The 26,525-nt window shown below is 38.3% G+C and overlaps 2 protein-coding genes across 3 annotated transcripts; one reads left to right on the forward strand and one right to left on the reverse strand.

Moving 5' to 3' along the window:
• Positions 1-431: 431 nt before the first annotated feature.
• Positions 432-10,331, reverse strand: LOC127424950 (serum response factor-binding protein 1-like). Its single transcript, XM_051670527.1, has 3 exons — positions 10,208-10,331; positions 5,547-6,214; positions 432-4,158 (listed from the first exon to the last, which is right to left on the reverse strand). Exons 2-3 carry the CDS (start codon positions 6,192-6,194, stop codon positions 2,320-2,322), a joined length of 2,487 nt encoding a protein of 828 aa, XP_051526487.1. The 5' UTR covers positions 6,195-6,214; positions 10,208-10,331; the 3' UTR covers positions 432-2,319.
• An 11-nt stretch (positions 10,332-10,342) lies between these two features.
• On the forward strand, positions 10,343-26,448 carry LOC127424951 (macoilin-1-like). 2 transcript variants are annotated; one of them, XM_051670528.1, is made up of 11 exons: positions 10,343-10,556; positions 11,252-11,393; positions 11,558-11,684; positions 16,236-16,359; positions 18,765-18,943; positions 20,391-20,895; positions 20,985-21,143; positions 22,961-23,146; positions 23,224-23,344; positions 24,153-24,327; positions 24,435-26,448. In XM_051670528.1, the coding sequence occupies exons 1-11, from the start codon at positions 10,477-10,479 to the stop codon at positions 24,635-24,637; spliced, it is 2,001 nt and encodes a 666-aa protein (XP_051526488.1). In that variant the 5' UTR covers positions 10,343-10,476; the 3' UTR covers positions 24,638-26,448. The 2 variants fall into 2 exon arrangements, with proteins under 2 accessions (XP_051526488.1, XP_051526489.1); XM_051670529.1 differs by having other exon boundaries at positions 20,394-20,895.
• The last annotated feature ends 77 nt before the right edge of the window (positions 26,449-26,525 follow it).

Genomic DNA, 26,525 nt, shown 5'->3' on the forward strand with positions numbered 1-26,525 from the left:
AGCACTTTGAAGGGAGCACAATCCATGCTTTAGGGTTGTTTCTAAGAATTTCAAATAAGACTTGCATAAAAAGTGAGTTCCGACTGAACATTAAGAGACTTATGTCTCTGCAGAAAAAAAATGGGCTTTTCCCAATCAGTGGGTATTTTCATGCCAGGATGGGCATTTTTCAACCGCTTTACATGTGACATTGATATTCCCTACTTTCATTGGATAGTTTAGAAATGCCCATTCTGGTTTGGAAACACCCACTGATTACTATATTGAGATTCCCTACTTTCACTGGATAGTTTAGAAACAACCATCCCGTTTTAAAAACGGAAGCCTATTGGCTATTTTTAAAAACGGGACAAGTCGCTTGACGTGTCCCGCCCCACTTCCTGTTTCAGTAGGAAATATGTCAAAACACCAAATCAAACTGTGCTTGTCAAGGCAATTCACAGGGAATTTAATGAACTTAAAAATAATACTGGAAAATAACCCCAAATTTCAGGTACAGTTGAAGTCAGAAGTTAACATACACTTAGGTTGAAGTCATTAAAACTCATTTTTGAACCACACCATAGATTTCATATTAGCAAACTATAGTTTTGGCAAGTCGTTTAGGACATCTACTTTGTGCATGACATGAGTAATTTTTCCAAAAATTGTTTACAGACAGATTGTTTCACTTTTAATTGACTATATCACAATTCCAGTGGGTCAGAGTTTACATACACTAAGTTAACTGTGCCTTTAAGCAGCTTGGAAAATTCCAGAAAATGATGTCAAGCCTTTAGACAATTAGAATCTGATAGTCTAATTGGAGTCAATTGGAGGTATACCTGTGGATGTATTTTAAGGCCTACCTTCAAACTCAGTGCCTCTTTGCTTGACATCATGGGAAAATAAAAAGAAATCAGCCAAGACCTCAGAAAAAAAACAAAAAAAATTGTGGACCCCCACATGTCTGGTTCATCCTTGGGAGCAATTTCCAAATGCCTGAAGGTACCACGTTCATCTGTACAAACAATAGTACACAAGTATAAACACCATGGGACTACGTAGCCATCATACCTCTCAGGAAGGAGATGCATTCTGTCTCCTAGAGATGAACGTAGTTTGGTGCAACAAGTGCAAATCAATCCCAGAACAACAGCTAAGGACCTTTTGAAGATGCTGGAGGAAACAGGTAGACAAGTATCTATATCCACAGTAAAATGAGTCCTATATCGACATAACCTGAAAGGCTGCTCAGCAAGGAAGAAGCCACTGCTCCAAAACTGCCATAAAAGAGCCAGACTACAGTTTTCAAGTGCTCATGGGGACAAATATCTTACTTTTTGGAGAAATGTCCTCTGGTCTAATGAAACAAAATATTAACTGTTTGGCCATAACGACCATCGTTATGTTTGGTGGAAAAAGGGTGAGGCTTGCAAGCCGAAGAACACCATCCCAACCGTGAAGCATGGGGGAGCAGCATCATGTTGTGGGGGTGCTTTGCTGCAGGAGGGACTGGTACACTTGACAAAATAGACGGCATCATGAGGAAGGAAAATTATGTGGATATATTGAAGCAACATCTCAAGACATCAGCCAGGAAGTTAAAGCTTGGTCGCAAATGGGTCTTCCAAATGGACAATGACCCCAATCATACCTCCAAAGTTGTGGCAAAATGGATTAAGGACAACAAAGTCAAGGTACTGGAGTGGCCATCACAAAGCCCTGACCTCAGTCCGATAGAAAATTTGTGGGCAGAACTGAAAAAGCGTGTGGGAGCAAGGAGGCCTACAAACCGGACTCAATTATACCAGTTCTGTCTGGACGAAAGGGCCAAAATTCTAGCAACTTATTGTGAGAATCATGTGGAAGGCTACCCAAAATGTTTGACCCACGTTAAACAATTTAAAGGCAATGATACCAAATACTAAAAAAGTATGTAAACTTCTTACCCACTGAGAATGTGATGAAAGAAATAAAAGCTGTTATTCTGCTACTATTATCCAGACATTTCACATTCTTAAAATGGTGATCCTAACTGACCTAAGACAGGGATTTTTTTTCTACAATTAAATGTCAGGAATTGTGAAAAACTGAGTTTAAATGTATTTGGCTAAGGTGTATGTAAACTTCTGACTTCAACTGTATGAGATGTAACAGGAAATTAACATAGGCTTTAAACATTCCTTCATTTTATAAAACCAAAGACTAAATCCATTTTAACTCCATGTTTTAATACAAATTAACAGCAAATAGCTTAAAGGAAGCTTTTTTATTTTTTATAACAGGCAGACATTTTTTAAAAAATAAAGGTGCCATATGAATCTGAGCAGGTCCAGCTTAATCATAGTCATCAAATTTGATCTTTTTCCCCTGGAATGCTGTGATTTGTGACTGCTGTTCTTTTCTTTTCCTGCTGGCCTCCCATGACGGATGAAGGGCATGCTGAGGTGGATTTGAAATATTGCCTGATGGACCCCTGGGATTTTGCTTCTTGTGCTGCTCAAACTGTGACTTTCCCCTCCCCACCCCTGAAGGTCCACCTTGCCTTTCTCCTGAAACTTTAAATGTCTGGGTATTGGGTTTAAAATTAAATGGGTCTGGGCCTTGGTATTGAGATGCTTTCATCTTGCCCTCAGGACCTTTCCTTTGGTTCTGAAAATGAGGAGGTCTTGGACCATCATGCCAAGAGCCATGCTTTACGTTCCAAGAGGAGATGCTGGATTTGGACAAGGTCGAACAAAAAACTGATTTTAAGTTGCCAAAGTTTGGCCTGTGAGGTTTGCTGGTGGCCCCCTTTGGTTTCTGTAGATTGTCAGGTTTTTGAGGCTCACCCTTTTTCTCCTTGACTTTTCCTTGGTAATTTTTCCTTTTCTTGAATTTGCTTACTTTGTCGAGGAAGAAGTCATCATCATCGCTCTCTTCAGACTGAGATGATTGTTTACGGAAACGCTCCTCTGTGCTGTCGTCGAAGTATTCCTTCTCGTCATCATCATCCGATAAATCACTTTCCTCATCGTCGTCTTCTGTCTCAGGCCTCTTGGCCTCAGGAACGTCCTGCTTCTTCTGTGAATTTATGGTGGTACCCTTTTCTTTGTCTGATTTTACAAGGTTCTTCGGTAGCTTACACTCTGTACTGGTTACTTTTGAAGACTTTTCAGGGGAACTTTGAACAACTGTAGAAGTGAGATCAGCACTCTTTGATTTAACATTGGGCTCTCCGGCTTTTTCCGAAGATGTTGTGTTGACCTTGGATGGTGTCAATTTTACAATCTGAGTGTTTGTACCCTCCACTGGCTCTTCAATGCCAGACTTGTGGATTTCAATGGAAAGACTATTAAATTTTTCCTCCCCCACTTCATCCTCCTTGTCTTGATCGCCATTGTCGTCTTCTTCTTCTTCTTCTTCTTCTTCTTCCTTCTCCTCCTCCTCATCATCATCATCCTCCTCCTCCTCACCTTTATTCTTTGACTGAACCAAGACCAGTCTGTCTTTCTTTTTCTGTTTGGTTTCAGCAGCCTTTATTCTTTCTCTGGGTTTTTCCAAAGGTGTAGTGTTGACCTTGGAAGGTGACAACTTTACAGTCTGAGAGTTTGTACCCTCCATTGGCTCTTCAAGGCCAGATCTGTGGATTTCAATGGAAAGACTGTTCAGTTTTTCCTCCCCAACTTCATCCTCCTCGTCATCTTCATCACCATTGTCTTCCTCCTCCTCTTCATCATCATCATCCTTCTCTTCCTCACCTTTCTTATTTGACTGAACCAAGACCTTTCTGTCTTTCATTTTCTGTTCAGCTGCAGCAGCCTTTGCTCTTTCTTCTTCGATAGCTTCTTTGACCTTTCGGAGTTTGTTGACGAAGTGGGAATGTGTGATGATATGTGCAATGGCTCTGTCCAGTGGGTTTGCCTGAGGGTCCTGCAAAACATTCTCAAGCTCAGCGTTCTCCTGAAGTGCTGTCTTAGTCACCTGATCTAGTTTAAGGCTCCTTAAAGCCTGGATTTCTTTCAGGATTCCCGTCACTATCTCTTGGTTCTCCTTCACCTCAGATTCCTGACCCTTTTTCTTCTTCAGAGCAGCCACCTTCTGTGTCAGCTTACTGATGATCAGCACCCTCGTTCTCTTCACCTCCTTCCTCATCCTGACCATCTCATCTGGGATGTTTACTGTTTCCGCTGAGTTCTGTAGGAGCAGAGGCATATTTTTTAAATAATCTTTATGTTAAGGGAATTTTAGCAGAATATTGTCTAACACAAATCAGTCAAAACTCAGGAGTATGGAAGGAGTACAGAATAGTAAACATTTTGTGAACTAATCTAGGCTACCCTTAAAGAAATTGTTCAACCAAAAATGAAAATTATGTCAAATATTTCTCACCCTTATTTCATTTTTAACCTGTATGACTTTTTCTTATGAAGAATACATAAAGGAGATTTTTTAATGAATATTTTGGTTCATATTTTCAATACAAAGGTGGCTGATAGTGACTCACTTAAAAGCTTAAAAAAGGACCCAACATTATCATAAAAGTAGTCCATGCAACTCATGCATCATATTCCAAGACTTCAAACGTTATACAGTAGGTTTTGGTGAGAAAACCCCCAAAACGTAAGTAATTTTTCAATAAAAATGTTGATGTCCACTGTGCATTCATGACCTTATTCACAGTAGCACCATCTTTAATTTTTGACGGGAATGACAAGACTATGAGGGATGGACTTACAGTCTCTTTGATGGGTTGTACTGTGTTTTGGGTTGTTCTACTGTCAAACATTGAAGAAAAAAAACATCTTTCCAAAAAGTCAGTAGACGAAAAATTAGATGTGATCGAGAAGCTTTATATAGCTTCATGCTGTACAACCCATTGAAGACATTAAGTTTATTCCTTACAGCCTCACTTTCATTCCCGTCAAAATCAAATACTGTATGGCACAACAGTGAAAAAGATCTGCGAGAATGTTGTTCACAGTGACATAACTAGCATTGTTTAATGCTAAAAAATAACGCTAGTTCTTGCATAAACAAGTGTGCTACCTTTAAATTCTCCTTTTGTGTTCCGCATGATAAAGGTATATTTTTTCTCTATAAACGACATGACATTAAATTATGTTTTAATTTGATGGAAGTTGCACATGAATGCCCTCTCAAGTCATTATTATGACTGGGAAATCTGGGAGATGATTTTGATACCCGAGTTTCCAAGTTGGGAGGAGAGAGCACATTTTCAATAGTGAATGATGGTTTTATTCATTTTTCTAAATACAGCTACCATATTATCACTTGCCGTTTCAGTCATATACATTTACGCATATCAAGAACTATTTGATGCTTATAATACATTTTTTCACAGAGGAATTTGACTAAAATTCCGTCAACCTTAGCCACTTGTCTAGCATGTATGACGGTGTCAAAATAAGAGTTCCCCAAGAAATATGCATGAATGAACCTGGCCTCCTCCGTGTTTCTGACAACAAAGCACTTAAACGTGACGTGCTCGTAATTACGACTCCAGAAGTGGGAAGTAGGATAATTCCAATAGCATGTGACGGTAGCATTAATCATATACTTACCTCGGTTGTTGAAATCTGTTCCTTCTGGCACTGATTAGTTTGTTCATTTGACATCTCCAGACTTGTCTTCTGGCTCAGCTGTGAGGATCCATCAGCCTCATCTTGCTGTTTATCTGCATTTTTCTCACTCTCCTCCTCTGTCAGTTTCTCTTCTCCATCATCTGATTTTTCTAAACCCACAACATATTCATCACTGCCTTCTTGTACCTGATCTTGCAGTGTGACATCTTCAGCATTGGTTTTTGCTTGTTTCTCAGCCTTTCTTGCATTTATTCTCTCCTCTTTGAAGGCTTTGATGGCTTCTTTTATGCTCTGGATTTTCTTGCTGAACTGTGGGTGCGTAGCAATGCGGGCGATTGCTCGTTCGGACAGGGTGCCCTCCTTATTCTGACACACCTTCTCGAAGCTGATGTCCTTCTGCAGAGCAGCCTTGGTGATACTGTCTGGTGCAACAACCTTCAGCTCATGGATCTCCTCCCGAAGTCTCGCTGCTCGCCTGCGGTGCCTCTCCAAGTCCACCTCATTTCCTTTCTTCTTCTCCAAGACCGAAATCTGACGGATGAGTTTCCGGATGAGGAGCACCTTCACCCTTTTCACCTCCACCCTCATCTTGACCACCTCATTGCTGAGGTTCAACACTGTAGACATCTTGGTGTACTTTCTGAAGGCTGAAATGACAAAGGCAACAGGTGTTATAAGCATACATTAAAGGTGCACTAAGTAACCTAATTTGTTTGTGTTTTGCTGGCCGCATTTAATTGTGCATATTTTGGATAGTAAAATAAACAGGCTTATTTATTTATTAACTTGTAAAAGTGAGGAGAAAATGTTCTCCCAACTAAAGCCCTAGGAATACTTCCATTTTGATGCGAATGCTCAGCTTCTGCCTACAGTTGAACGCTAGCCTGTCAAAGTATACTCCATATTTATTTATTTAGTTAGTTTTAACGCCATGTAAGTCAACAGGCTATTCACATGGCAAATAAAAGTTCATCAATAAATATTTACAATATTAAATAAGACACAACATTTATACAACATAAAAACTGTCAAATCTGTTCAGATGGTACTTTAAAAAAATATCTATTAAACAAGTCTCTGAATAAAAGCGTTGTCTGATAGTTCCAAACGTTTTACAGTTCAGTAAAATGTTCTTGATGGTCATAGGGGTTTGGAAAGGTATACATATGGGAGGATCTTCACCAGTCAGTAAAAACGCATGTGTTAGTCTTGAATGGCCCAGTCGGCATCTGGTAAACACTATTTGGTCATTTTGAGAGTAATTTCTTTGGACCCTGTGGTTTATTTCGTATAATTTATTGCTGTTGCACTCATTCCATTCTGATTGCCACTTACTGGTGATATATGAGTTTATTAATGGCCTGAGGTCAGAGGGTGGTATCAGACATTCCGCAATCTCCAAGTTGAATGCCTCTTTTGCAGCCATATCTGCTTTTTTATTTCCTGCCAGACCAATGTGTCCCGGCACCCAGAGGATAATGTTGAAATCCTTCTTCTGTAATCGATGTATTTTAGTCAAAATGTTTATGATTATGGGATGATCGGTCTCCATGGATTCAAGTGCTTGAAGGCAAGACTCTGAGTCTGATGCGATTAAAAAGTTTTGTCCTTGACCCTGCTCAATGTTTTCCAGTGCCAGCAGCAGCGCTCGGGCCTCAGCTGTGAAGATAGAGCTCTGTTCTGGAATACGTATGCCATATTGTTGATCTCCAATCACTACTGCTGCTGATACACTGTTATCTGTTTTGGATCCATCCATGAATACTGTACTATGGAGTGGAAAACTACATTTCAGTTCCAAGAATTCCTGTTGATACACGTTGGGAAGTGTTTCTGCCATTTTTAGTTGTGCCAATGCCATAATAATAGTTGTTTTTTTCAAGATCCAGGGGTTAACAGGCCAAAAATTATACCGTCTCATGTTGTCCAGTTTGATATTCAAATTCTCCAAGTATGATTTAATCCATATTCCAAATGGATTGATCGCTTTAGGTCTAGCTTCATACAGATAAGAGCATTCCGGTTAGAATACTGGTGTAAAGGCCAGATTACTTAGATTTGCTTTGAGTTTGACTGCATATTGTATGGCCAGTTTCAGATGCCTATTCTGAAGGGAAGGTTCACCGGCTTCTGTATAAAGGCTTTGAATGGGACTTGTTCTGAAGGCTCCAAGAGATAGACGTATTCCCTGATGGCATATTGTGTCAAGTGTATACTCCATACAACTCTTAGTTGCCGCATGTGCGCTAAGACTATTTCTCTTTGGGGTTTAGACCCACAAAGATGTCTTTATAGTCCTTTAGACCTGAGTTATACAAAAACAGGTATCTCCAGACCTCCTCACACGCGCTCTTCACCTGCACATCCACTGTTGTTGTTTTTACCTTCATCTCCTGATGTTTAGTGGCCATGACCAGCAAAGGCACAAATGTGAGTGTTGCCACCTCGTGGACCCACTAATTAGTGCAAATAATTCCAGGCACATTCTGTGCATTCAAAGACGTGTGGTTGGAAAAGTCGGACTGCGCACATTCAGTGCTTGAGCATGTCCTAATAAGCGGATGCTCAGCGTTTGCGTCTGACCGAAGTATACGTTGGGCTTAACAGTGCATTGTATATTACTTCTGAAATGTAATCCAGTACTGATTACAAATTACACTATTTAAATTGTAATCTGTTATGTAATATTTTAGATTACACTTTGTAGGTAATCTAATCTGATTACTTTTGGATTACCCATTGCATATTTTGTTAAATCTAATCATTATTTTAAATGTGTTTAAATGACTTCGTAGCAATTAATTAAACATTCATTAAACATTAGTAATCATAAAATGAAACACAAACTTGCTATATTTTATGTACAGAGTAAACAAAAAGGTGTTTAAAGGTTCATAAAAATTTATGTTACTCAAGATAGAAGACAATGAGAACATGCTTGTATTTTTAAAAGAATTGTTGTTTAGGAAATTAGGAATGGAGCTTTGAAAGCAAATGATGTAGAGATGTACTATTTGTACCTCCACATAATTATTCATGAGAAGGTGTTACCTTAACCTAAAACAGTTTTTATTTATTTTATTTTTTGCCATCCTGAAGCATGGGCTGAAGTGCATTTGCATGGTATAAAAGAACAAATTTGCATGTAAACGGCACCTATGAAATGTTTTTTTGCATTGCAACGTGTTTTTACAGAAGAGTGTATAGAATTATGAACAGGTGGATGAGGGCTTGTTTGAAATACATTATTTTCGATGCAGAGTGCAAATACAGTTTGGCATTTATTTGTACATTAATTTAAAAACTAAATTTAAACAGAAACCAAAAGTCCTGTGTGTATTTGTGGATTGTATTAAGCACTTTCAATACAGTGTATCACTTTCTGTAGCTATATGCACACATGGCTAGACGAAACAGAGGTATTATTAAAATACTTTATATTTAGAGAACATATATACAGATTTACAAATATAGAGAACATACAAAACCTCCAAATGCTTCTTAAGATTGGATGTGGAGTCTTTTTCAATCGATAGGCCTATCATTTTTGTAAGGAAAAGTGTAGCATTTCATAATGGTAACTAATGGATTTTCAACAAATAAAAAGGCAAAATAACTATAACATCTTATTGTGCAAAACTACTAAATAAAAAAAAGCCTCAATACAAAGTGGCACAAAATGCTTATGAAAAAGTAGCATCTCAATTAATTTGTTTATTGTGTTTCCCAGTGGCCTAAAACCACCACCACCTCTAAAAATATTACCGTTATTAGTCAACCCCACTAATCGACAATTCAGTTGTTAGATGACTAGTCGATTAGTCGACCACCCTGGCACATCACTAGCTAATATTAATACAATATTTAGCCCACTGCATGTTACATGTGCTTGGCTTTTAAAATCACATTTCTCTTGTTTGTGCATTTATAAATTTGCCAATTTTCCTACTTTTGTTTAGTAGTAGATTTCCCTACAATTATGCTAAATGCTTTGAGTGGAAGTATCCAGAAAAGAGTCTTAGAAATGGAAGGAATTAAATAATATATAATTAACTATTCAGCTTTTTATGTCATGATAATTGTTTTGCTTATTGCTGAGCTTTTGCATGTGAGTGCGCACAATTTTAAGCTATTGTCAGAAGTACTGCTGTTAAGGTGTTAAAATATAGTAAAAATAATATTGCACATTTAATGACAGGTGAAGCGTCCTAAAAACTCATGTTTGCTGAGCCAAATAACTTTTTAAGTTTTCAGGCATCATGACAACACAGGTCAATTCTGTAATGACTCTGGTCAGTTTGGACCAGGTAAAAAGTTAGCATAAGTGTATATTTTAATAATATCACGAGTACTGTGTGCATCACAACGCACCCAACAGTACTCGTGACTCACATTAAAACAAATGCATGATATAGTAACGAATTCAACTGTCAATATATATTAAGATTATTACCACGACACACTCAACAACTTTTTCTTCACGTTCAGCTCACACATGGCAGAAAGTGAAAGCATGTGTTGGAGTGAGCAGAGGTGGTTTATCCCAAACACATAGTTTACATAATATGCCACCGCTTATACTTGATTGTTATTATACAAGTATTGATATCCACACAGTTAATGTACATGTTAACACTTACCTTTACAAAATATACATCAAAATCAGGCAAAAATTGTCGACTGCTCACAACGCCGCCATCTTGTCTAGCGAACGTAACATGGAGCGTACGACGTCCTGACGTCACGAGACGTCCAGAATAAAAAAGGGAGGGCCTCGCGCGACTTGTTTTTATTTATTTATTTATTTGTTTCTACCAGAAGGCAAACGGTGACATTCTCGCAGCGATGCGCATCAGTATTAGGTCGCACACGTAGTTTCCCTCAAGTGCAAAGAGTTACAGGGTGGAGAATGAAGCGGCGCAATGCGGACTGCAGCAAACTCCGTCGCCCGTTGAAACGGAACCGAATCACCGAGGGTATTCACAGCAGGTACAGACGGAGAACCTCTCGGGTATCGAGAGCACCGTAATGGCGTCTCCCAACTGAGCCTGGCTGTATCGGATGCCTGAGCTGTCACAGTCAGATACAGATGACAGTAGTTCAGATCTGTCTAATCATACACTTCGAGTGTTTAGCTTAGCCCGGAATACCTGATGCCTCTCAGTAAAGCTCAGAATGTGTGAATGTTTTGATTTATGTGGGATCCATGCGCTTACATAGTGCATATCATGGGGAACAAAATAAGCGTCCCATTTTGTGCTTCCCATGTCACGAATATTCCTCAGGCTGGACAGTTGCCTTGTATAGCTATCATCACTGCCATTTGTGTATGCAACATTATTGTAACAATCCTTCCACCTACACTGTTTTCTATAGGTGTAGCGTTAACTTTATTAAGGCAGTCCTAAATAGACTGAAAATATGTCCATTTTAGACTTTTGATGCTCTAGAAATGTGTAAATTAATTCCCATGCAACATAATCATACAAGTTATTGTTTATTCCAAATTACACTGTGTTGACTGAGGACTTTGGTGTGTTGTCTAATCTGCAATAACTTCTTGCAAACATACTCTGCCCAGATATACTGTACTTTACTGAGTATGTTTGCATAAAGATTTGCTAAAACATCTCTTTGTTTGATATCCTCATACGCTCAAATATGATTTCTCTGTGATCCGACAGTACCTTCCTGTACCTGAAGTTCCTGGTTGTTTGGGCGCTGGTTCTGCTGGGCGATTTCGTGCTGGAGTTCCGGTTCGAGTATTTGTGGCCTTTCTGGCTTTTCATCAGAAGTGTTTACGATTCCTTTCGATACCAGGGACTAGTGAGTATTTGATCTCCCAGCATCAGTTCATTGAGCAATTAATGGTCTACCGTCTGCTGCCTGGGTCCTTTGTAAATGTAATTATCTTTGACATCTTTCTCTGATGTGGCATATGGAAGACAGGTTTATTTGACAGTTACCCCACTTATCTTTTTGTTCCACAGGTGTTCTCTGTGTTTTTTGTGTGTGTCGCATTCACCTCAGACATCATCTGCCTCCTGTTCATCCCCAAGCAATGGCTGTTCTTTGCCGCCAGCACGTATGTCTGGGTACAGTACGTGTGGCATACAGGTAAACCAGCATTGCTCAAGTCTAGTGTTTGATGAAGATAATAAAAGCTGGAAAAATTCGGAATGTCTTTGGGGATATTTACACTGTAACTTTGTGCGTTTATACCGATCAGACAGGGATTTGATCATGAAAAGACCAAGTGCAAATGCTCTCCAAGACACATTTACAGGATTTGTCAGATTTGCCCATATTGTTTGGTAAAATGTTCTAAATTTTCCTTATTAAAGTCACTTTGAAGGGTTACTTTAAGCTTAAATACTTAAAGCTTTAAATACAACAAAAATCAACTGAAAATATACATCTGGAGCACCTAGTATCATTTTCTCACCTTTTTCACCTCTCATGAGTTTGCATCCCTGCACTTAAGATGGACAGCAATGTGATTACTCAAACCTCAGAAGGTAGTTTAAGACACATACAAGACGCAACTTGGCCAAGTGTAAATGCATTGGATTGTTCAGACCACATGTAAACTTTACTCCTTCCAAACTAAACTATGATAGCATACAAAGTTTGATAGCCCTGCAATCAAAGATGAGTCACAAGAATGGGGCAACCACAAAACTTAAAAACACTTAATTGTCATGTGGTTTGAAGTGATCATTCAACAGAAACTCTAAAACTTTAATACAAGTGTAAAAATGACACCTCGCTGGCCCAATGGCGGAATCCAGCGAAGTGGTGAAGCTGTCTGTGCATTTGTCTTTTTCGTGCACGTGTGACTGTAGCGTCATAACTATTTGATTTAGTTAAGACCGAATCTGACTCCATTAATTATTTAATCTGACTCCAATTATATTAGACCTCGAATTTGGTTTGAGATTCCAATTATTATTGATTGTCAATTGAGATCTTCTCTAGATTTACTTGATTATTCTAGTTAATTCTATACTTTTACATTGCACTCGTTCATTTGGATTTCTGTTTGTAGTCTACATACCAGCCAGGTTATACGTGATCATTCCACAAACTGGTCAGTTTTGGATTATTATCCAGAGGTAATTCACTAACACTATTCAGACAAGTTGCTCCATGCATACTTTTATCTGAATAATAGTTTTGTTTAGTCCCCCTAGATCTGCATACACTTAATTAAAATAACACTACTCTCAACCAGAGGATTTGCGTATATTATCTAGATAGGCCGACCAACGCTACCGTATCCAGATGGTACTTTTAAATAGTCTCCATAGTTCCTATGTACCCTATAATAATAATGTAATAATTTTAACAGTAATCAGAGGTAATGACTACCATTATTTAGGCGAGTCAACCAACATTTTGTTGTTCTAAATAATTATTATATTTAGTCCATACAGTCTAGTTACACTTAGTTAATGCCAACTAGTTAGCCAGAAAGCTAAGGTCTCAGAAGACATGCCCGATGCTCTATCAACGCTGAGCCGTTAGTTTGTACTAACACTGATCGCAGATTTGTATCAATAATGACTTAGGATAATATACTAAAGGCAAGAATTTCAGAATAAGTCAGAAAAGAATCAAGCTGAACAATTTATTAGTCAGGTAAATATGTATCATGCCAATTACATAATTAATCAGTTCAGAAATAATCAATACAAAACATCTAATGCTCAAAGATGAATCTTAAGAGTAATAGATGCATACCTGACTTCAGCAAAGTACGTAGTGTAAGCAGCACGGGGATTTCTGGCTACAGAAAATTCCCATGAACAATGTGCTAAAACAATACCAAGACCACAACCAAATGGAATGACAATAAGAATTTGGGGATGAATAGGTTTGGAAGTCCTGGGGTCACACCTTATCTGCATACAGGAGGTAGGCACACCCCCAGAATTGGTCAGAATTCCTCTAAATTCTTCAAACTATGTTATGTATTTTACAGGTAATGAGACCTTCATACCAGTCACACTGAGACCTTTTCAATTATATGAAACATGAATAGTCAGACATATAATTAGACATTTGTTACCTACAAGATTTAAGTGTGTTTTAAGGTGATTTTGAGCTGAGAGGGACGGGAGGAGGAGAGAGAACAGATGTAGAAAGACAACAATGAGGCAATTCTTGCTCAGTTGGGTGTGAGAAGGTCTCTTTGCGAGAACGTTTCTATGCTGATTTTCTCAGAGATCATACATTTGCTCTTTGCCTCCCTGGGGAGTTTTGTCCTTTGAATGCAAACACCTTGGCACCCCACCTTACACAAGTATATGTTTACATGCCATAAAATGAGTGGACATGCTGTAATTAAAAGTTGGGCAAGAACTTCTGCTATTTTCAAGTGGACTTTTTTTAATAATAGGATCGAATGGGCAGATTGAGTTTAGATCAAGCTTTATTGGCTTGAGAAACTTAAGTGTTTATTGCCAATACATTATTAGACACTATACGTACAGATATAAAACAAATTGAATGCTGAAGTTTAAAATCTCAAAACTATTATTTTCACTGGCTGCCATTCATTCCCTATCATGCACATGCTGGGTCTCTCTCATGCTATTTTGCTTTTGACACTGGCTCAGATGACAGTTAGTGAGCATTTTCAGGTGATGCGAAGAGATACATCAGCTTGCACATATCTCTCCTACACCTGGCTCACCACTTGCAGGTGAAGTCTCCATTCTCCATACAGTAAATCCACTCCCGTATTTATTATCGAGCATTATAAACAAGCGTGCACTGATCTGCACAATCAGCTTCTGTGCTAGGATGTGCAGTCAAGTGTGTACCTCCTGGAAATGTATATGCCAATTTTAGCCTCAAGAAGTGGGGACGTTTTTTGTAGGAAGTTAAAAAAATTAATACTACATTAATTGCATTATTTTTTTACGCGTTCAGTCAGCTGTTAATCACTGAATTTGAGGCGTTAAATTTCCCAGCCCTATTTTAAAATTTTTGCAAAGTCGGACTAACAGACCTAGGTAATGCGATTGTAGCTCGGATTCGTCAAGCACGTATACACGTTAAACGGACCACAGTTGGCCTTGGCTTTGTACACATGCTACAAAAGACAGAAGTGACACGCTATATGTTTGTAACACTTTATCAGCTGTCGTTCGTCCTTCAAATATACCATTATGCATTGTGTCATGTGTACTTGGACAGACAGATTGACTCTGTAAAAACCTGCATTATCTGAACTATAACTGTCCATGTAAACTTAATGATTAATGTAGGCGTCTGTTGACCAATAATAATTTAAGAGGCAAGTCCATTTGTGCTTGGGGAAACCCAATTTGCTGTATTCCTGTTAAATTTCAATCTGGCCTGGCTTTTCCCATCCCTCAACATTATCTTGCACATTCATATGTGCAAATGCTTCATAAGAGCTTTCTCTAGTAAGTGCCCTAAAGGCTTTATCACTGATTATTGTGTGGCATAATATAGTAGCATTTAGATATTATGCAACTGTCAAGTTTTCTGGCAGTTGGCTACCAGCGAGAGAAATGTTGAAAGGGATGTTCTTGTGCAAGCATTGCCAGTTTAATCTCTCTGGAATTAATTCTTTCTTTTGAATGTGTTTGTGTGCATGGAGGAAAAAGAGGAGCAAGTTGCATCTTTTTCCTACTGCATTTTCAAAAGACTTGTTGGTCATTGAGATGATAGTGTAGCTAAAGAATCTTCTAAATAAACTATTAAAAATGAAAAGCACAGTAAATATTTGGAATCAACCATGTCACTCATAATATAAAACATTAGATTTCAGTTATATTTTCAAATATACTTCAATACATATAAAAGATTTAACATGCTCTTACAGTTAAACGCTAATTAAAAGTTCAGCGATCAGCAGAGGTCTTTGTTGGGTTGTCTAGTACTACTGTCTGTTGTTATTTAACATTTTCTCAGGTGGACTCATTGATGTCTCAGGAAGGAGAGGGGAGATAAGAATTGCTGGCACTGAGTGATAGTTCCCAGAAAACTGATTGACTGTGTCTTGAGCTGTGGCTGTGATTGCCCTGCTGTCATACAACTCACAGCATGTCTCAACAAGAGAGCATGCTTACAGAAAGCTGGAGTTTTGTTTGCAATCTACGGCTTGTTTTGTGTGACCTCGGCTGTATCAAATGTGACGTTATTGACCTTCATATATTTGATCAATATGTGCTGCAAAAATATGATAACTGTTCTAAATGAGGCTAAAGTTCACTTAAAGGCTCCTTGAATGTATGTCTTATTGTTTGTCTAGTTATATCTTTTTATAAAACCTTCCATAGTAACCATAGTTTCCACCAAAATACAATAGCATCTTGAGTAATTCTTACTAAAACTCTTACAGCAGTAGAACTGTTGTAACTTGGTATTAACACTGTCATCAAAAGCATAAACAAAATGACAGAGATTGTGAAAGCTTCCTGTACTGTTTGAAAGAGATCCCATATTTATTACAGTGTTAAAGACTTGTAAAAGTAACTGTAGTAACCATGGTATTTCCGTGGAAACTATGGTTACCATAGTACATTTTTGTAAGCGTTGTTAATGCTGTTGTTAGATTGTGATTAGAGATTTTTGAGATTGAGACCTTTCATTTGTTGGCCAATATAAATTATTTTTCCCCTCTTTATTCAGAGCGAGGTGTGTGTCTGCCCACTGTCTGTCTATGGATTCTTTTCGTCTACATCGAAGCAGCCATCCGATTCAAGGATCTGAAGCATTTTCATGTAGACCTTTGCCGTCCATTTGCTGCTCACTGGTGAGGCTTGGTTTTAGATTCTGATTAAACCTTAAAGGAATATTCCAGGTTCAATACAAGTCAAGCTCAATAGACAGCATTTGTGGCATAATGTTGAATACCACAAAAAATGTTTTCGACTCATCCCTCCTTTTCTTTAAAAAACAAAACAAAAATAAATATTACAGTGAGGCACTTACAATGGAAGTGAATGGAGAAAGGTTTAAAAGCAAATGTGAAGCTTAGCATTTTATAAAAGCACTTACATTAATTATTTTATTAAAAATCATGTATTATTTGAGCTGTAAAGTTGTTTAAATAAAAATATTTACAGTCATTTTAAGCTTTGAGGGTTTGTTGACATTATATTTTAACATTTACGGATTGGCCCCATTCACTTTCATTGTAAGTGCTTCACTGTAACCCAGATTTTTGTTTTCAAAGTCAAAATCAATTTTTGAGGTGGTCAGTAATATTGCCGAAATGCTGTCGATTGAGCTTAACTTGTATTGAAACCGGAATATTCCTTTCAATCATAAAAACCGAGGTTCCTTGTTTAAGGAATGTGCTGGGTTCAGTATTAGTTAAGCTCTATAAAGATGACATTTGTGCCTTAATGATTACCACACAAATAATTTTGACAAATTTTGATATATTAGTATTGAAAGTAAAAATCACTGTAGTGCACTTACAATATATATATATTTTATTTTAAACTAAGAAGGAATATCGGCGGTTATTTGCACCCACTGTCTGCACTGGTTTAACACCTGATTCACTAAAAGAATTATGCGGATCAGGCCAGAACGCAATTTGAACACGCAATTCCAAACTTGCGGGCCAATTCTGAGTGTTATATAGCGGAGGATGAAGCAGAACACCGTTATCTGGCACACTCTGCCGGGACTGAAAAGCATCACTGACTACTGTGATTCAGACACATGAATCATCTCTTTAATATGCCAAAAGTGCACTTGACTACACCGCGCATCTGGGTATATGCCAGGTTATAATGCTCTTCTCCATCATTTGATCATTATTTGATGAATTACTGCTGATATGATCAATAGAAAATGTATCTGTTTTGAATAAAGTTCATTTTTCTGCCTGCTTTCAACTAGTGGTAGTGCGCTGTAAATTGCAGGAGGCAATATTTGTGAATGAAGCGCAATCTATAATTAGCCTAGCTCGCATAGAAAGGAATGACATTGACTTAATTAAAATACTCCAGATATAGCTGAAATACCACCAGTTTATAGTGAATTCGCCCCACAGTGTTTCAAAGGTATAGCCACAAGACTTGAACTCAGACATGTTGGCATGAGACGTGTGATAGAATAGCTCCTTGTTCCTAACCCTATCTGTGTAAAATTCTGTCCAATCTTTCACTTTTAACAGTGTGACCATGTAATGCTGATTAACCCATTAATGTTTGCATGATGTGTTTAAGGGTACAAGAAAAGGACAAACTCTAAACAAACTTGGTAACATGTAACCAGAATTTATAAGTAACCAGAGTATACTCCCCTCAAACAGGATGAGTTGGTAAAAACCTATTTGTTATTTAAGATGTAAAGTTGTCTAAAGAATAATTCTTGCAAGTTTTGAAGCAAAAATATGAGCTTCAAATTTTTGCTCATAAACCCTCTGGAACGCTGGTCCCATTTACTTCCATTGTAAGTGCATTACTGTAACGTGTTTTTTTTTTTGGCGAGGATTGAGTCTGAATTATTTTGGAGCTAATTGACATTATGCTTTAAATGGTGTTGCTAAAGGTTAATATATTTTGAACCTAGTCAGATTATTCCAAATGTTCCCTTCTCTCAGATGTCTTATTTACAGGGTTCCCATGGTCATAGAAAACCTGGAAATATCAGGTCATTTTCATTTTGATTTCCAGTCCTGCAAATAAGATCCTAAAAGTTCATGGAAACTTCTATAGTCAATATAATTTCCTTGTTATGCTTGGCTGTAAAATATTTTATCAGCTAGAAATTGCCCCTCTTGGGTGAAATATCTATAATTCAGAAATCATATACAACTGGAAAAGTAATGGAAATTCATTAGTCAAAAGGTGTGGGGAATCAATAAACTGAAGCCTCTTCTACAATTGCTGTTACAATAAGCGTATAATTCCTATAGTGTCTATTAATGTGTACACCAGTCAATACTGATCTCCACTGCCTCAGATTCATTTTCAGAATTTCCATTTATTGATGTTGTAGACAACTGATGTAACTGTACCACTAGTAAAACAGCAGGTAGCTTTATATTTGTAAACACAGTGGTGTCTCCGTAGCAGCACATGGGAGTGTTGCCATTATCTGAGGAAGTTTGATGTTGAGTCATCACTATCCCTCTAGATGTAACACTCGTGTTCATTTAAAAATGTTTTGTAGCATGTTGTTCTATGCCTTTCGTTGCAGCATCGGCTATCCGGTGGTGACGCTGGGCTTTGGCTTCAAGAGTTACGTCAGCTATAAGATGCGTCTACGCAAACAGAAGGAGGTGCAGAAGGAAAATGAGTTCTACATGCAGCTTCTTCAGCAGGCCCTGCCTTTAGAGCAACAGATGCTCCAGAGACATGAGAGGGACACAGAGGAGGGTAAGATCACTTATTGCCATTTTGATAGTCTTTGAGAACTATTACAGTTTGGATTGCTATGAAATCTAATGTAATTGAGGAGGAGCATGGCATTTACATCCAAATGGTAATTAATTTACATGGACCGGAACCCAACACTCAAACTGTAGATTATAAACTGCTTAAAGTAATTGTTCACCCAAAAATGAAAATTTAATTATACTCATCCATGTAGCAATCATTCATCCAAATCTGTGTGACTTACTTTCTTCTGTGAAACACAAAAGAAGGAATTTTAAAGGATGTCCCGTTCACTGATTTCTATACGATGGCATGAGAAAGGGCCCAGAAATGACCCAAAAGTGTCAGAAATTTCAGTTTAGATCTCACCAAAATTGCTTTTAAGTTGTTCTACCGTGAAACGTTGTTTTATTACAGTGAATTCTGCCATAGCTCTCCTTTGTGTGTTCATTAGTGCATGAGAAAAGCTTGTTCACACTGACCATGTTTACATGCACTTAAGAAAATGGTTTATTCCAGGGTTTTTTGCAGCAAGTGGCATTCTGAAACATGTAAACAAGAACACAGATTTCCTTATGCCTTTTAAGGGATTAAGAGAAACACACCTAGGTTTTTCCTCGAGAGCACAATTAATGTGGTCATGTAAACAAATAAGTGACGTTCTGATGGGTGTTTGAAGAGTGCGCATGTGCGTGAACACACCGGATAACTAGCGTCATAGTATGGAGCTCAACAAAAAGTCAACACAGCAGAAAGAATTCAACATTTCTCAGAGAACAGTTGGAAGAGCACATAAACTATAAACTGTACCCATTTATACACACCAGTGTAAAATATCGACTGTCCTTTATGTCTGCGTATATGCACTCGTACACTGGGGGAATCCCAGAGTTTTACATATGAGGGGAAACCCCACTGTTGCAGCGCAATTCCACTGCAGATCACGATGTAAAGTTGAGAAAACAAAAACTGCAACAACTCTGGAATACCTGGAAATAAAGCAAAGCAACAGAAAATTAAATGGCAAAGTTTTCCTCGAATGCCATGTTTGATATTTACACAAGCGTCGTGAGGAAATTACATTGCTATGGAGAAAGCTGCTTACTGACTGAGCCACGTGTACACGGGAGTAAAGAGTACACATCTTAAACAGTGCATGTAAACCAGAACGCTGCTTTCTCGCATAAAACCGCTTTCTGGTGTTCATGTAAACCTAGTCAATGGCTTGCGGCTAAACCTCATGAAATCTGCACAAGTGGCGAAAAAGTGCAAATTCTGTGTCAGACTCGTGAACATTTCTGGTTAGCAGTGCGCTTATGATTCCTTAAAATGTGGCCCAAAAAGCAGCTCACTAGATTTTGGAACAGAGCTATTGTACATCAATTGTAGTTATACCAGTCAGACAGCATTATCTTCTAACCTCAAAATCTTTGTTTGATTGATTTAGCAGCAACCTCCAAAAGCATGTCTGAAGCAGACTCTGTGGTGGTGGCTCAGAACGGCACTGCTGTTACCAAGAAATTGCCTGCCTCTCTGCCAGAACTGGAGTACAAGGACAAGGGCAAAGATGGTGGGAAGGAAAAAAAACAGCAGCAGCACAGTATAGGAATAAACAACAACATTCTACAGACTGTGGATGCAAAGCTGCAGGACATTGAGTATATGGAGAACCACCTAAACTCTAAGAAACTCAACAATGAGCTCAGCGGCAGTGCAGAGAACCTGTTTCTCAAAGAGGAGGTGGGTGGAGGAGGGGTAGGCTCCGCCCCCTCCAAGCATTACAAAAACTCCTCCCCCCATAGCCCCAACTCCAATGGCAGAGTTCCATCCTCCTCATCCAATAGGAGTGAAAAGAAACAGAAGTGTGCAGGGAAGAACCTTGCACCTCACAGAGATCTGATGGAGAATTATATACCTAACAACCAGCTTAGTAAGCCAGATGCATTAGTGCGGTAAGAGTCCTCATGATTCAGACAGTAGAACAATTCATAATTGTAGTGCTGTTTACTGAATATGCCTTTCTCTCTTTGTCTGTGCTCAGGCTTGAGCAGGACATAAAGAAGTTAAAGGCAGACCTGCAGGCGAGCAGACAGGTGGAGCAGGACCTGCGCAGTCAGATCAGCTGCCTGAGCAGTGCAGAAAAGAGCATGCGCTCTGAACTGGGGCAGCTTCGCCAAGAAAACGAGTTGCTGCAGAACAAGTGAGAGGAAATAAAAAACACCTAGAGGTTCACAACTCCTTTAAAATGAAAATGGTTGCAAATATGTACAAAAAAGTTGACCTGATCTGCTCTGCGATATCCAGTAAGTCATGCTGTATAGTCAGTTTGTCTGTGGTTCAGTTGGGAAGCACATTTAGCGCTTCTTATATTAAAGCATTAAACGTTAGATGAAGATGCAGTGATATTAGAGGAAAATAGCATCATGTGTAATTAAATTTCACTTGGGCAGCTGCCAAAGAATTTTCAATGCAGGAGAAACCTTGCTCAGGGAATACCACAGCGTCCTAACCACACTCGACAAGCAATTTTTGACGAGACATTTTCTTGGTCGCTGACGTTTTCTTGAATTCTATGTCTGCTGGGTAGCCCCACCTATGCCTGTAGCGATTATTAAATAATAATCTGTTTGCGGTTAACTGCCATTATTGTGCACTTTAAATTCCAATCATATTTTATTGTCCAAATAAGGGAATGAGTGGCACATTTGAGTGTCTCATTCAGCTGAACTCAGACCATCTCACTGAGCCACACCGCAGACCGCACTGAGTTCAGCTCCTGAAGAGCGTGTGAAGATTAACCGCTTCTGAACCGGACTTGAAGTGCTATGATGCATGCACCGTCTGTGGACACAGATGAGCACGGACCCTGGGCATCTTTCTTTTGGTGTTTTTCAGAGTCAGTAGAAAGGTCTCTTTAGTGTCCTAAGTTTTTATAACTGTGACCTTAATTGCCTACCATCTGTAAGCTGTTAGTGTCTTAATGACCATTCCACAGGTGCATGTACATTAATTGTTTAAGGTTCATTGAACAAGCATGGAAAACATTGTTTAAACCCTTTACAATAAAAATCTGTAAAGTTATTTGGATTTTTACAAAATTATCTTTAAAATACAGTGTCCTGAAAAAGGGATGTTTCTTTTTTTGCTGAGTGTGTGTATATATATATATAATATAACATTTTATTTTTTTCACTAGATGAGGTTTATTAATGAGGAATTAAAAAAAAAATCCTATGGAAACTATCGGCAGAGATTTTTGACAATAACCGATAGTTTAAAAAGCAACTATTGGCACGAATTAGTCGGTAAAACCAATATATCACTCTACCTCTAATTGGTACCTGACATACAAATGGCAATCCGGACATTCCCGAAATCTCTTATGTCATGATTACCGTGTTTTCCGGAATATAAATCGTGTTTTGTTTATCATCTCAAAAGTCCTACGACTTGTAGTCCGAAGCAATTTATTTACATATAAATTATGTATGAGATTTCAGCTGGACTTTAAAACACATACAGTACTGTGCAAAAGTTTTAGGCACTTGTGGAATCTGTTGCATAGTGTGGATGTCTTCAAAAATAATGCCATAAGTAGTTTTCATATATCAGTTAATGTCATACAAGGTGCAGTAAACACAAAACAAGCTAAATCAGTATTTGTTGTGAACATCTTTGCCTTCAAAACAGCTCCAATTATCATAGGTACACCTGGACACAGTTTTTCTTGGTTGTTGGAAGATAGGATTTTCCAAGCATCTTGGAAAATTCACCACATTTCTTCCATCGCTTCATGTAATCCCAGACTGACTCGATGTTCAGTGGTGGCTATGTTGGGGTCATGCCATCTGTTGCAGGGTTCCCTGTTCTTCTTTTCTGTTCTTTTATATTTGCAAATGGAATGTTTGGGAGTCTAAAATGTATATTTCCTATTGGCATTTCTCACAGTTCTTGCAATTCCTTTCCACCAGCTACAGTAGCTCGTGTGAGTGTTGAGCATGTGCGTCTCTGTCATAGGCTTCATAACGCTGTGCAGGCCAAGCAGAAGGACAAGCAGACGATTGTGCAGCTGGAGAAGCGGCTGAAGGCAGAACAGGAAGCGCGAGCATCCGTGGAAAAGCAGCTTTCAGAAGAGAAGAAGAGGAAAAAGTTGGAGGAGGCCACAGCCGCACGTGCTGTCGCTCTAGCTGCTGCTGCCTCCAGGTGAGATGACATAAAAGTCATTTTATTTTATGATCTTTGCGTGGTGCTGATGGGCTGACTTTCACTTACCTCCACAGAGGGGAGTGCACAGACTCGCTGAGGGCTCGCATACGTGAGTTGGAGTCAGAGTGCAAGAAGCTCTCGCACGACATGAAGCTGAAGGAGGAACTGATCAGAGAGCTGGAGCTCAAAACGCAAGTAAGACAGCACTCTGACATCGTTTCCTGGCAACATTGATATGCTGTCTCAAATGCAATATGTAGAATAAAGCATTTAGATATAGATAGGTGTGTTGGTGTGTGGTTGTACAAGAAAGTTTTGAACAGTAAAAACAGTTTAAAGTCAACACGAAATCAAATAAATCAAAATTTATTTGAAAATAAACCCATTTATTTTCTTAATACATGTTCTTGGTCTAATTGTGCACGAGTCATACCCTGGCTCTAAAACGACTTTCCTTTTTGGCTGAAGTCACCAGGCTACATAGGCTATTGGTTAGTGTTAACCAACTTTATGGCTACTGTTGTAGGTAATTGGGTTGTAATTGAATGCTGGCAAAAGGAATGGTTCATCCAAAAATGAAAATTCTCTCATCATTTACTCACCCTTATGCCATCCCAGATGTGTATGACTTTCTGTCTATTGCTGAACACAAACAAAGATTTTTAGAAGAATATTTCAGCTCTGTATGTCCTCACAATGCAAGTGAATGGTGGCCAGGACATTGAAGGTCCAAAAAAGCATGTAAAGGCAATGAAAAAGTAATCAATATGACTCCAGTGGGTAAATCTATATCTTCAGAAGTGATATGATAGGTCTGGGTGAGAAACAGATCAATATTTAAGTTATTTTTTTACTATAAATATCCACTTTCATTTTCTTCTTTTGATATTGGTGATTTGCATTCTTTGTTAATTTTGCCAGCTAATTTATAAAACTATACTGAGTCTATACCTTCACATGCTTCCTCACCTCTTTTTTTTTTCTTTCTTTTCGCTGTGTGCAGGAGTTGCGCAAATATAAGGAAAATGAAAAGGACACCGAGGTTCTAATGTCAGCACTGACAGCTATGCAGGACAAGACCCAGCACCTCGAGAACAGTCTAAGCGCTGAGACCAGAATCAAACTGGATCTCTTCTCAGCACTTGGAGATGCCAAGAGACAGCTGGAGATTGCTCAAGGTCTGCTCCTCACACACTTTCATGTCTTTAGTATATTCCTGTATTTCAGTATCAGGTTTTCCAGCTTCCTCTCTCACTAACCCGCTATGTTTTTGGCCTACGTACAGGTCAGATTTTGCAGAAGGAGCAGGAGATAAAAGATTTGAAGCAGAAGATCGCAGAGGTCATGGCGGTCATGCCCAGCATCACTTACTCGGCCGAGACCAACAACATGACCCCTGTCACTCCACACTACTCCTCCAAGTTCATGGACACCGGTCCGTCCAGCTTGGACCCCAATGCCTCCGTCTACCAGCCACTCAAGAAGTGAATGTCCCAACAGACACACACATCCTCCACTTTGCTCAATAATTTGTCTAAAAGTTCAGTATGCAAACCAATGGGATGGGGTGGTAATTTTTGTTTGTTGTACCCCCTTCTCTGTTAGTATGACTCTTCTTTGTTAGTGATTAAAATAAGTGGAGTATAAGAGGAACAATAAGGAAAAAAAGCGATATCACGTTGACCAGAACTACCCTCCTTGTTTTTAAAGAAAAATTAATTTACTCATCCTTGTGTTTTTCCAAACCTAACTTCTTTTCTTCTGTGGAACACAAAAGATGCAAGGCAGACCATCTAAATGTTAGTGACAGATTTGGTCACCATTTACTTTCGTTGTATAGAAAAAAGATGCAATGAAAGTGAATGGTGACTGAGACTAACATAAATAGCCACTTTTTTTGCGTTCCCCTAAAGAAAGTCATGTGGGTTTTAAACTACTTGAGGGTGAAGAAATGCTAACAGAATTTTTATTTTTGGGTAAACTATGCCTTTACTCTTATTTTTAAAACACTTTCTTGGTTATTGCTCTTCAGCCTGTTGTGGTTCTTTTGTTGTCCTCCACCCCTTTCGTGAGGTCTTTATGAAAATCTTATACGATTTTATTTGTACCTCCTCATCTTTTTGTTGAATATAAGCATTTTTATGTGCCAGAAATGGTGGCACGTCTTCCTTTACTTCCCTTATATAAAAATGCCATCTTTAAGTTTATTGAATGTAAAAAGAAAATGGAAAAATGTATTGCAATGAGACAAAAGTATTTGTGATGGAAAAATATTGTGTTAATTGCGATTGCCGTGATTGTTTAAGAATGCATTTCAGTTCAATTATGACCATAGTATTGTACATCTCTTTTTTGGGGGGGTGGGGGGTAAAAGTGTTTAATTACAGACATGGAATATGATTTGGATATATTTTGGGGTTTGTGAAAACTAAAATTCTCCATTCCTCCCAATGCTGTTTTATAAGTTCCTACTTTGTATTTCCAAGATGGTGAGGACACAAAAAAATCCACATATTTAAAAAGGGACTGATCTTCACATTGTATTTGTTGACAGTGCATAAATATTTGGAATGTTGTCATATTTTGCAGTCAGTGCAAGTCCTTTTTGTTAATGGACAAATTTAAAATAGAATTTAGTTGAAACAGTTGCAAAGCTGAACATATGATGTCTTGTTAACTGTTTTTTTTTTTTTTTTTTTTTTTTTTTGCGCCAGTTATGTTACACAGTGCCTTGAAATATCTTATATGAAATATCTGTTTAATATATTCTCTCACACACCTCCCATGCCATGTCCACCCACACCTGATCCACTTGATTGGTCAACATACCCCATGCGCCATACATACAAGCACGCTCACTCTAATGCATTAGTTATCATTGGCCCTACTATGCCTCTAATTTACATTAACCTGGCATTGTTATTGAAGGTTTTAATTTTGGTAAAATGTGCCAATTTTTCCTCGCCTCCATCATTTAATATCATTGAGGATAATGCAACCTGTATATGTACATTGGCAAATGTGCTGGAAATGTGTCACTTTTATAGTGGCATCATTGCAGTGACTGGGATAACCTGCTTCATTACAAAGGTTTTCACTTTTTTTTTTTTTCTTCAGTGGTTTAAGTTTGTGTCATGATGCAAGAAGAATATGCTTGTTTGGTCTAGTCCTTGTTTTACAACAGGGATTTTTATTTGTATTTTTTATTTTTTCTACCTTGGGAAAGTATTACTGTGGATTGCATTGGTGTTTTGATGGTAAAATTTGTGCAGAGTAAAGAATAAGTTTTTTGTTTCTAATTGTTTGATTTAAAAAAAAAAATATTGAAATCTAAATATTGGGACTGAGACACTCCGCAGTGGCAAGGTGTTCAAAT

This window comes from Myxocyprinus asiaticus, chromosome 34 (assembly GCF_019703515.2).
Source record: "Myxocyprinus asiaticus isolate MX2 ecotype Aquarium Trade chromosome 34, UBuf_Myxa_2, whole genome shotgun sequence".
In the NCBI taxonomy this organism is placed as follows: Eukaryota; Metazoa; Chordata; class Actinopteri; order Cypriniformes; family Catostomidae; genus Myxocyprinus; species Myxocyprinus asiaticus.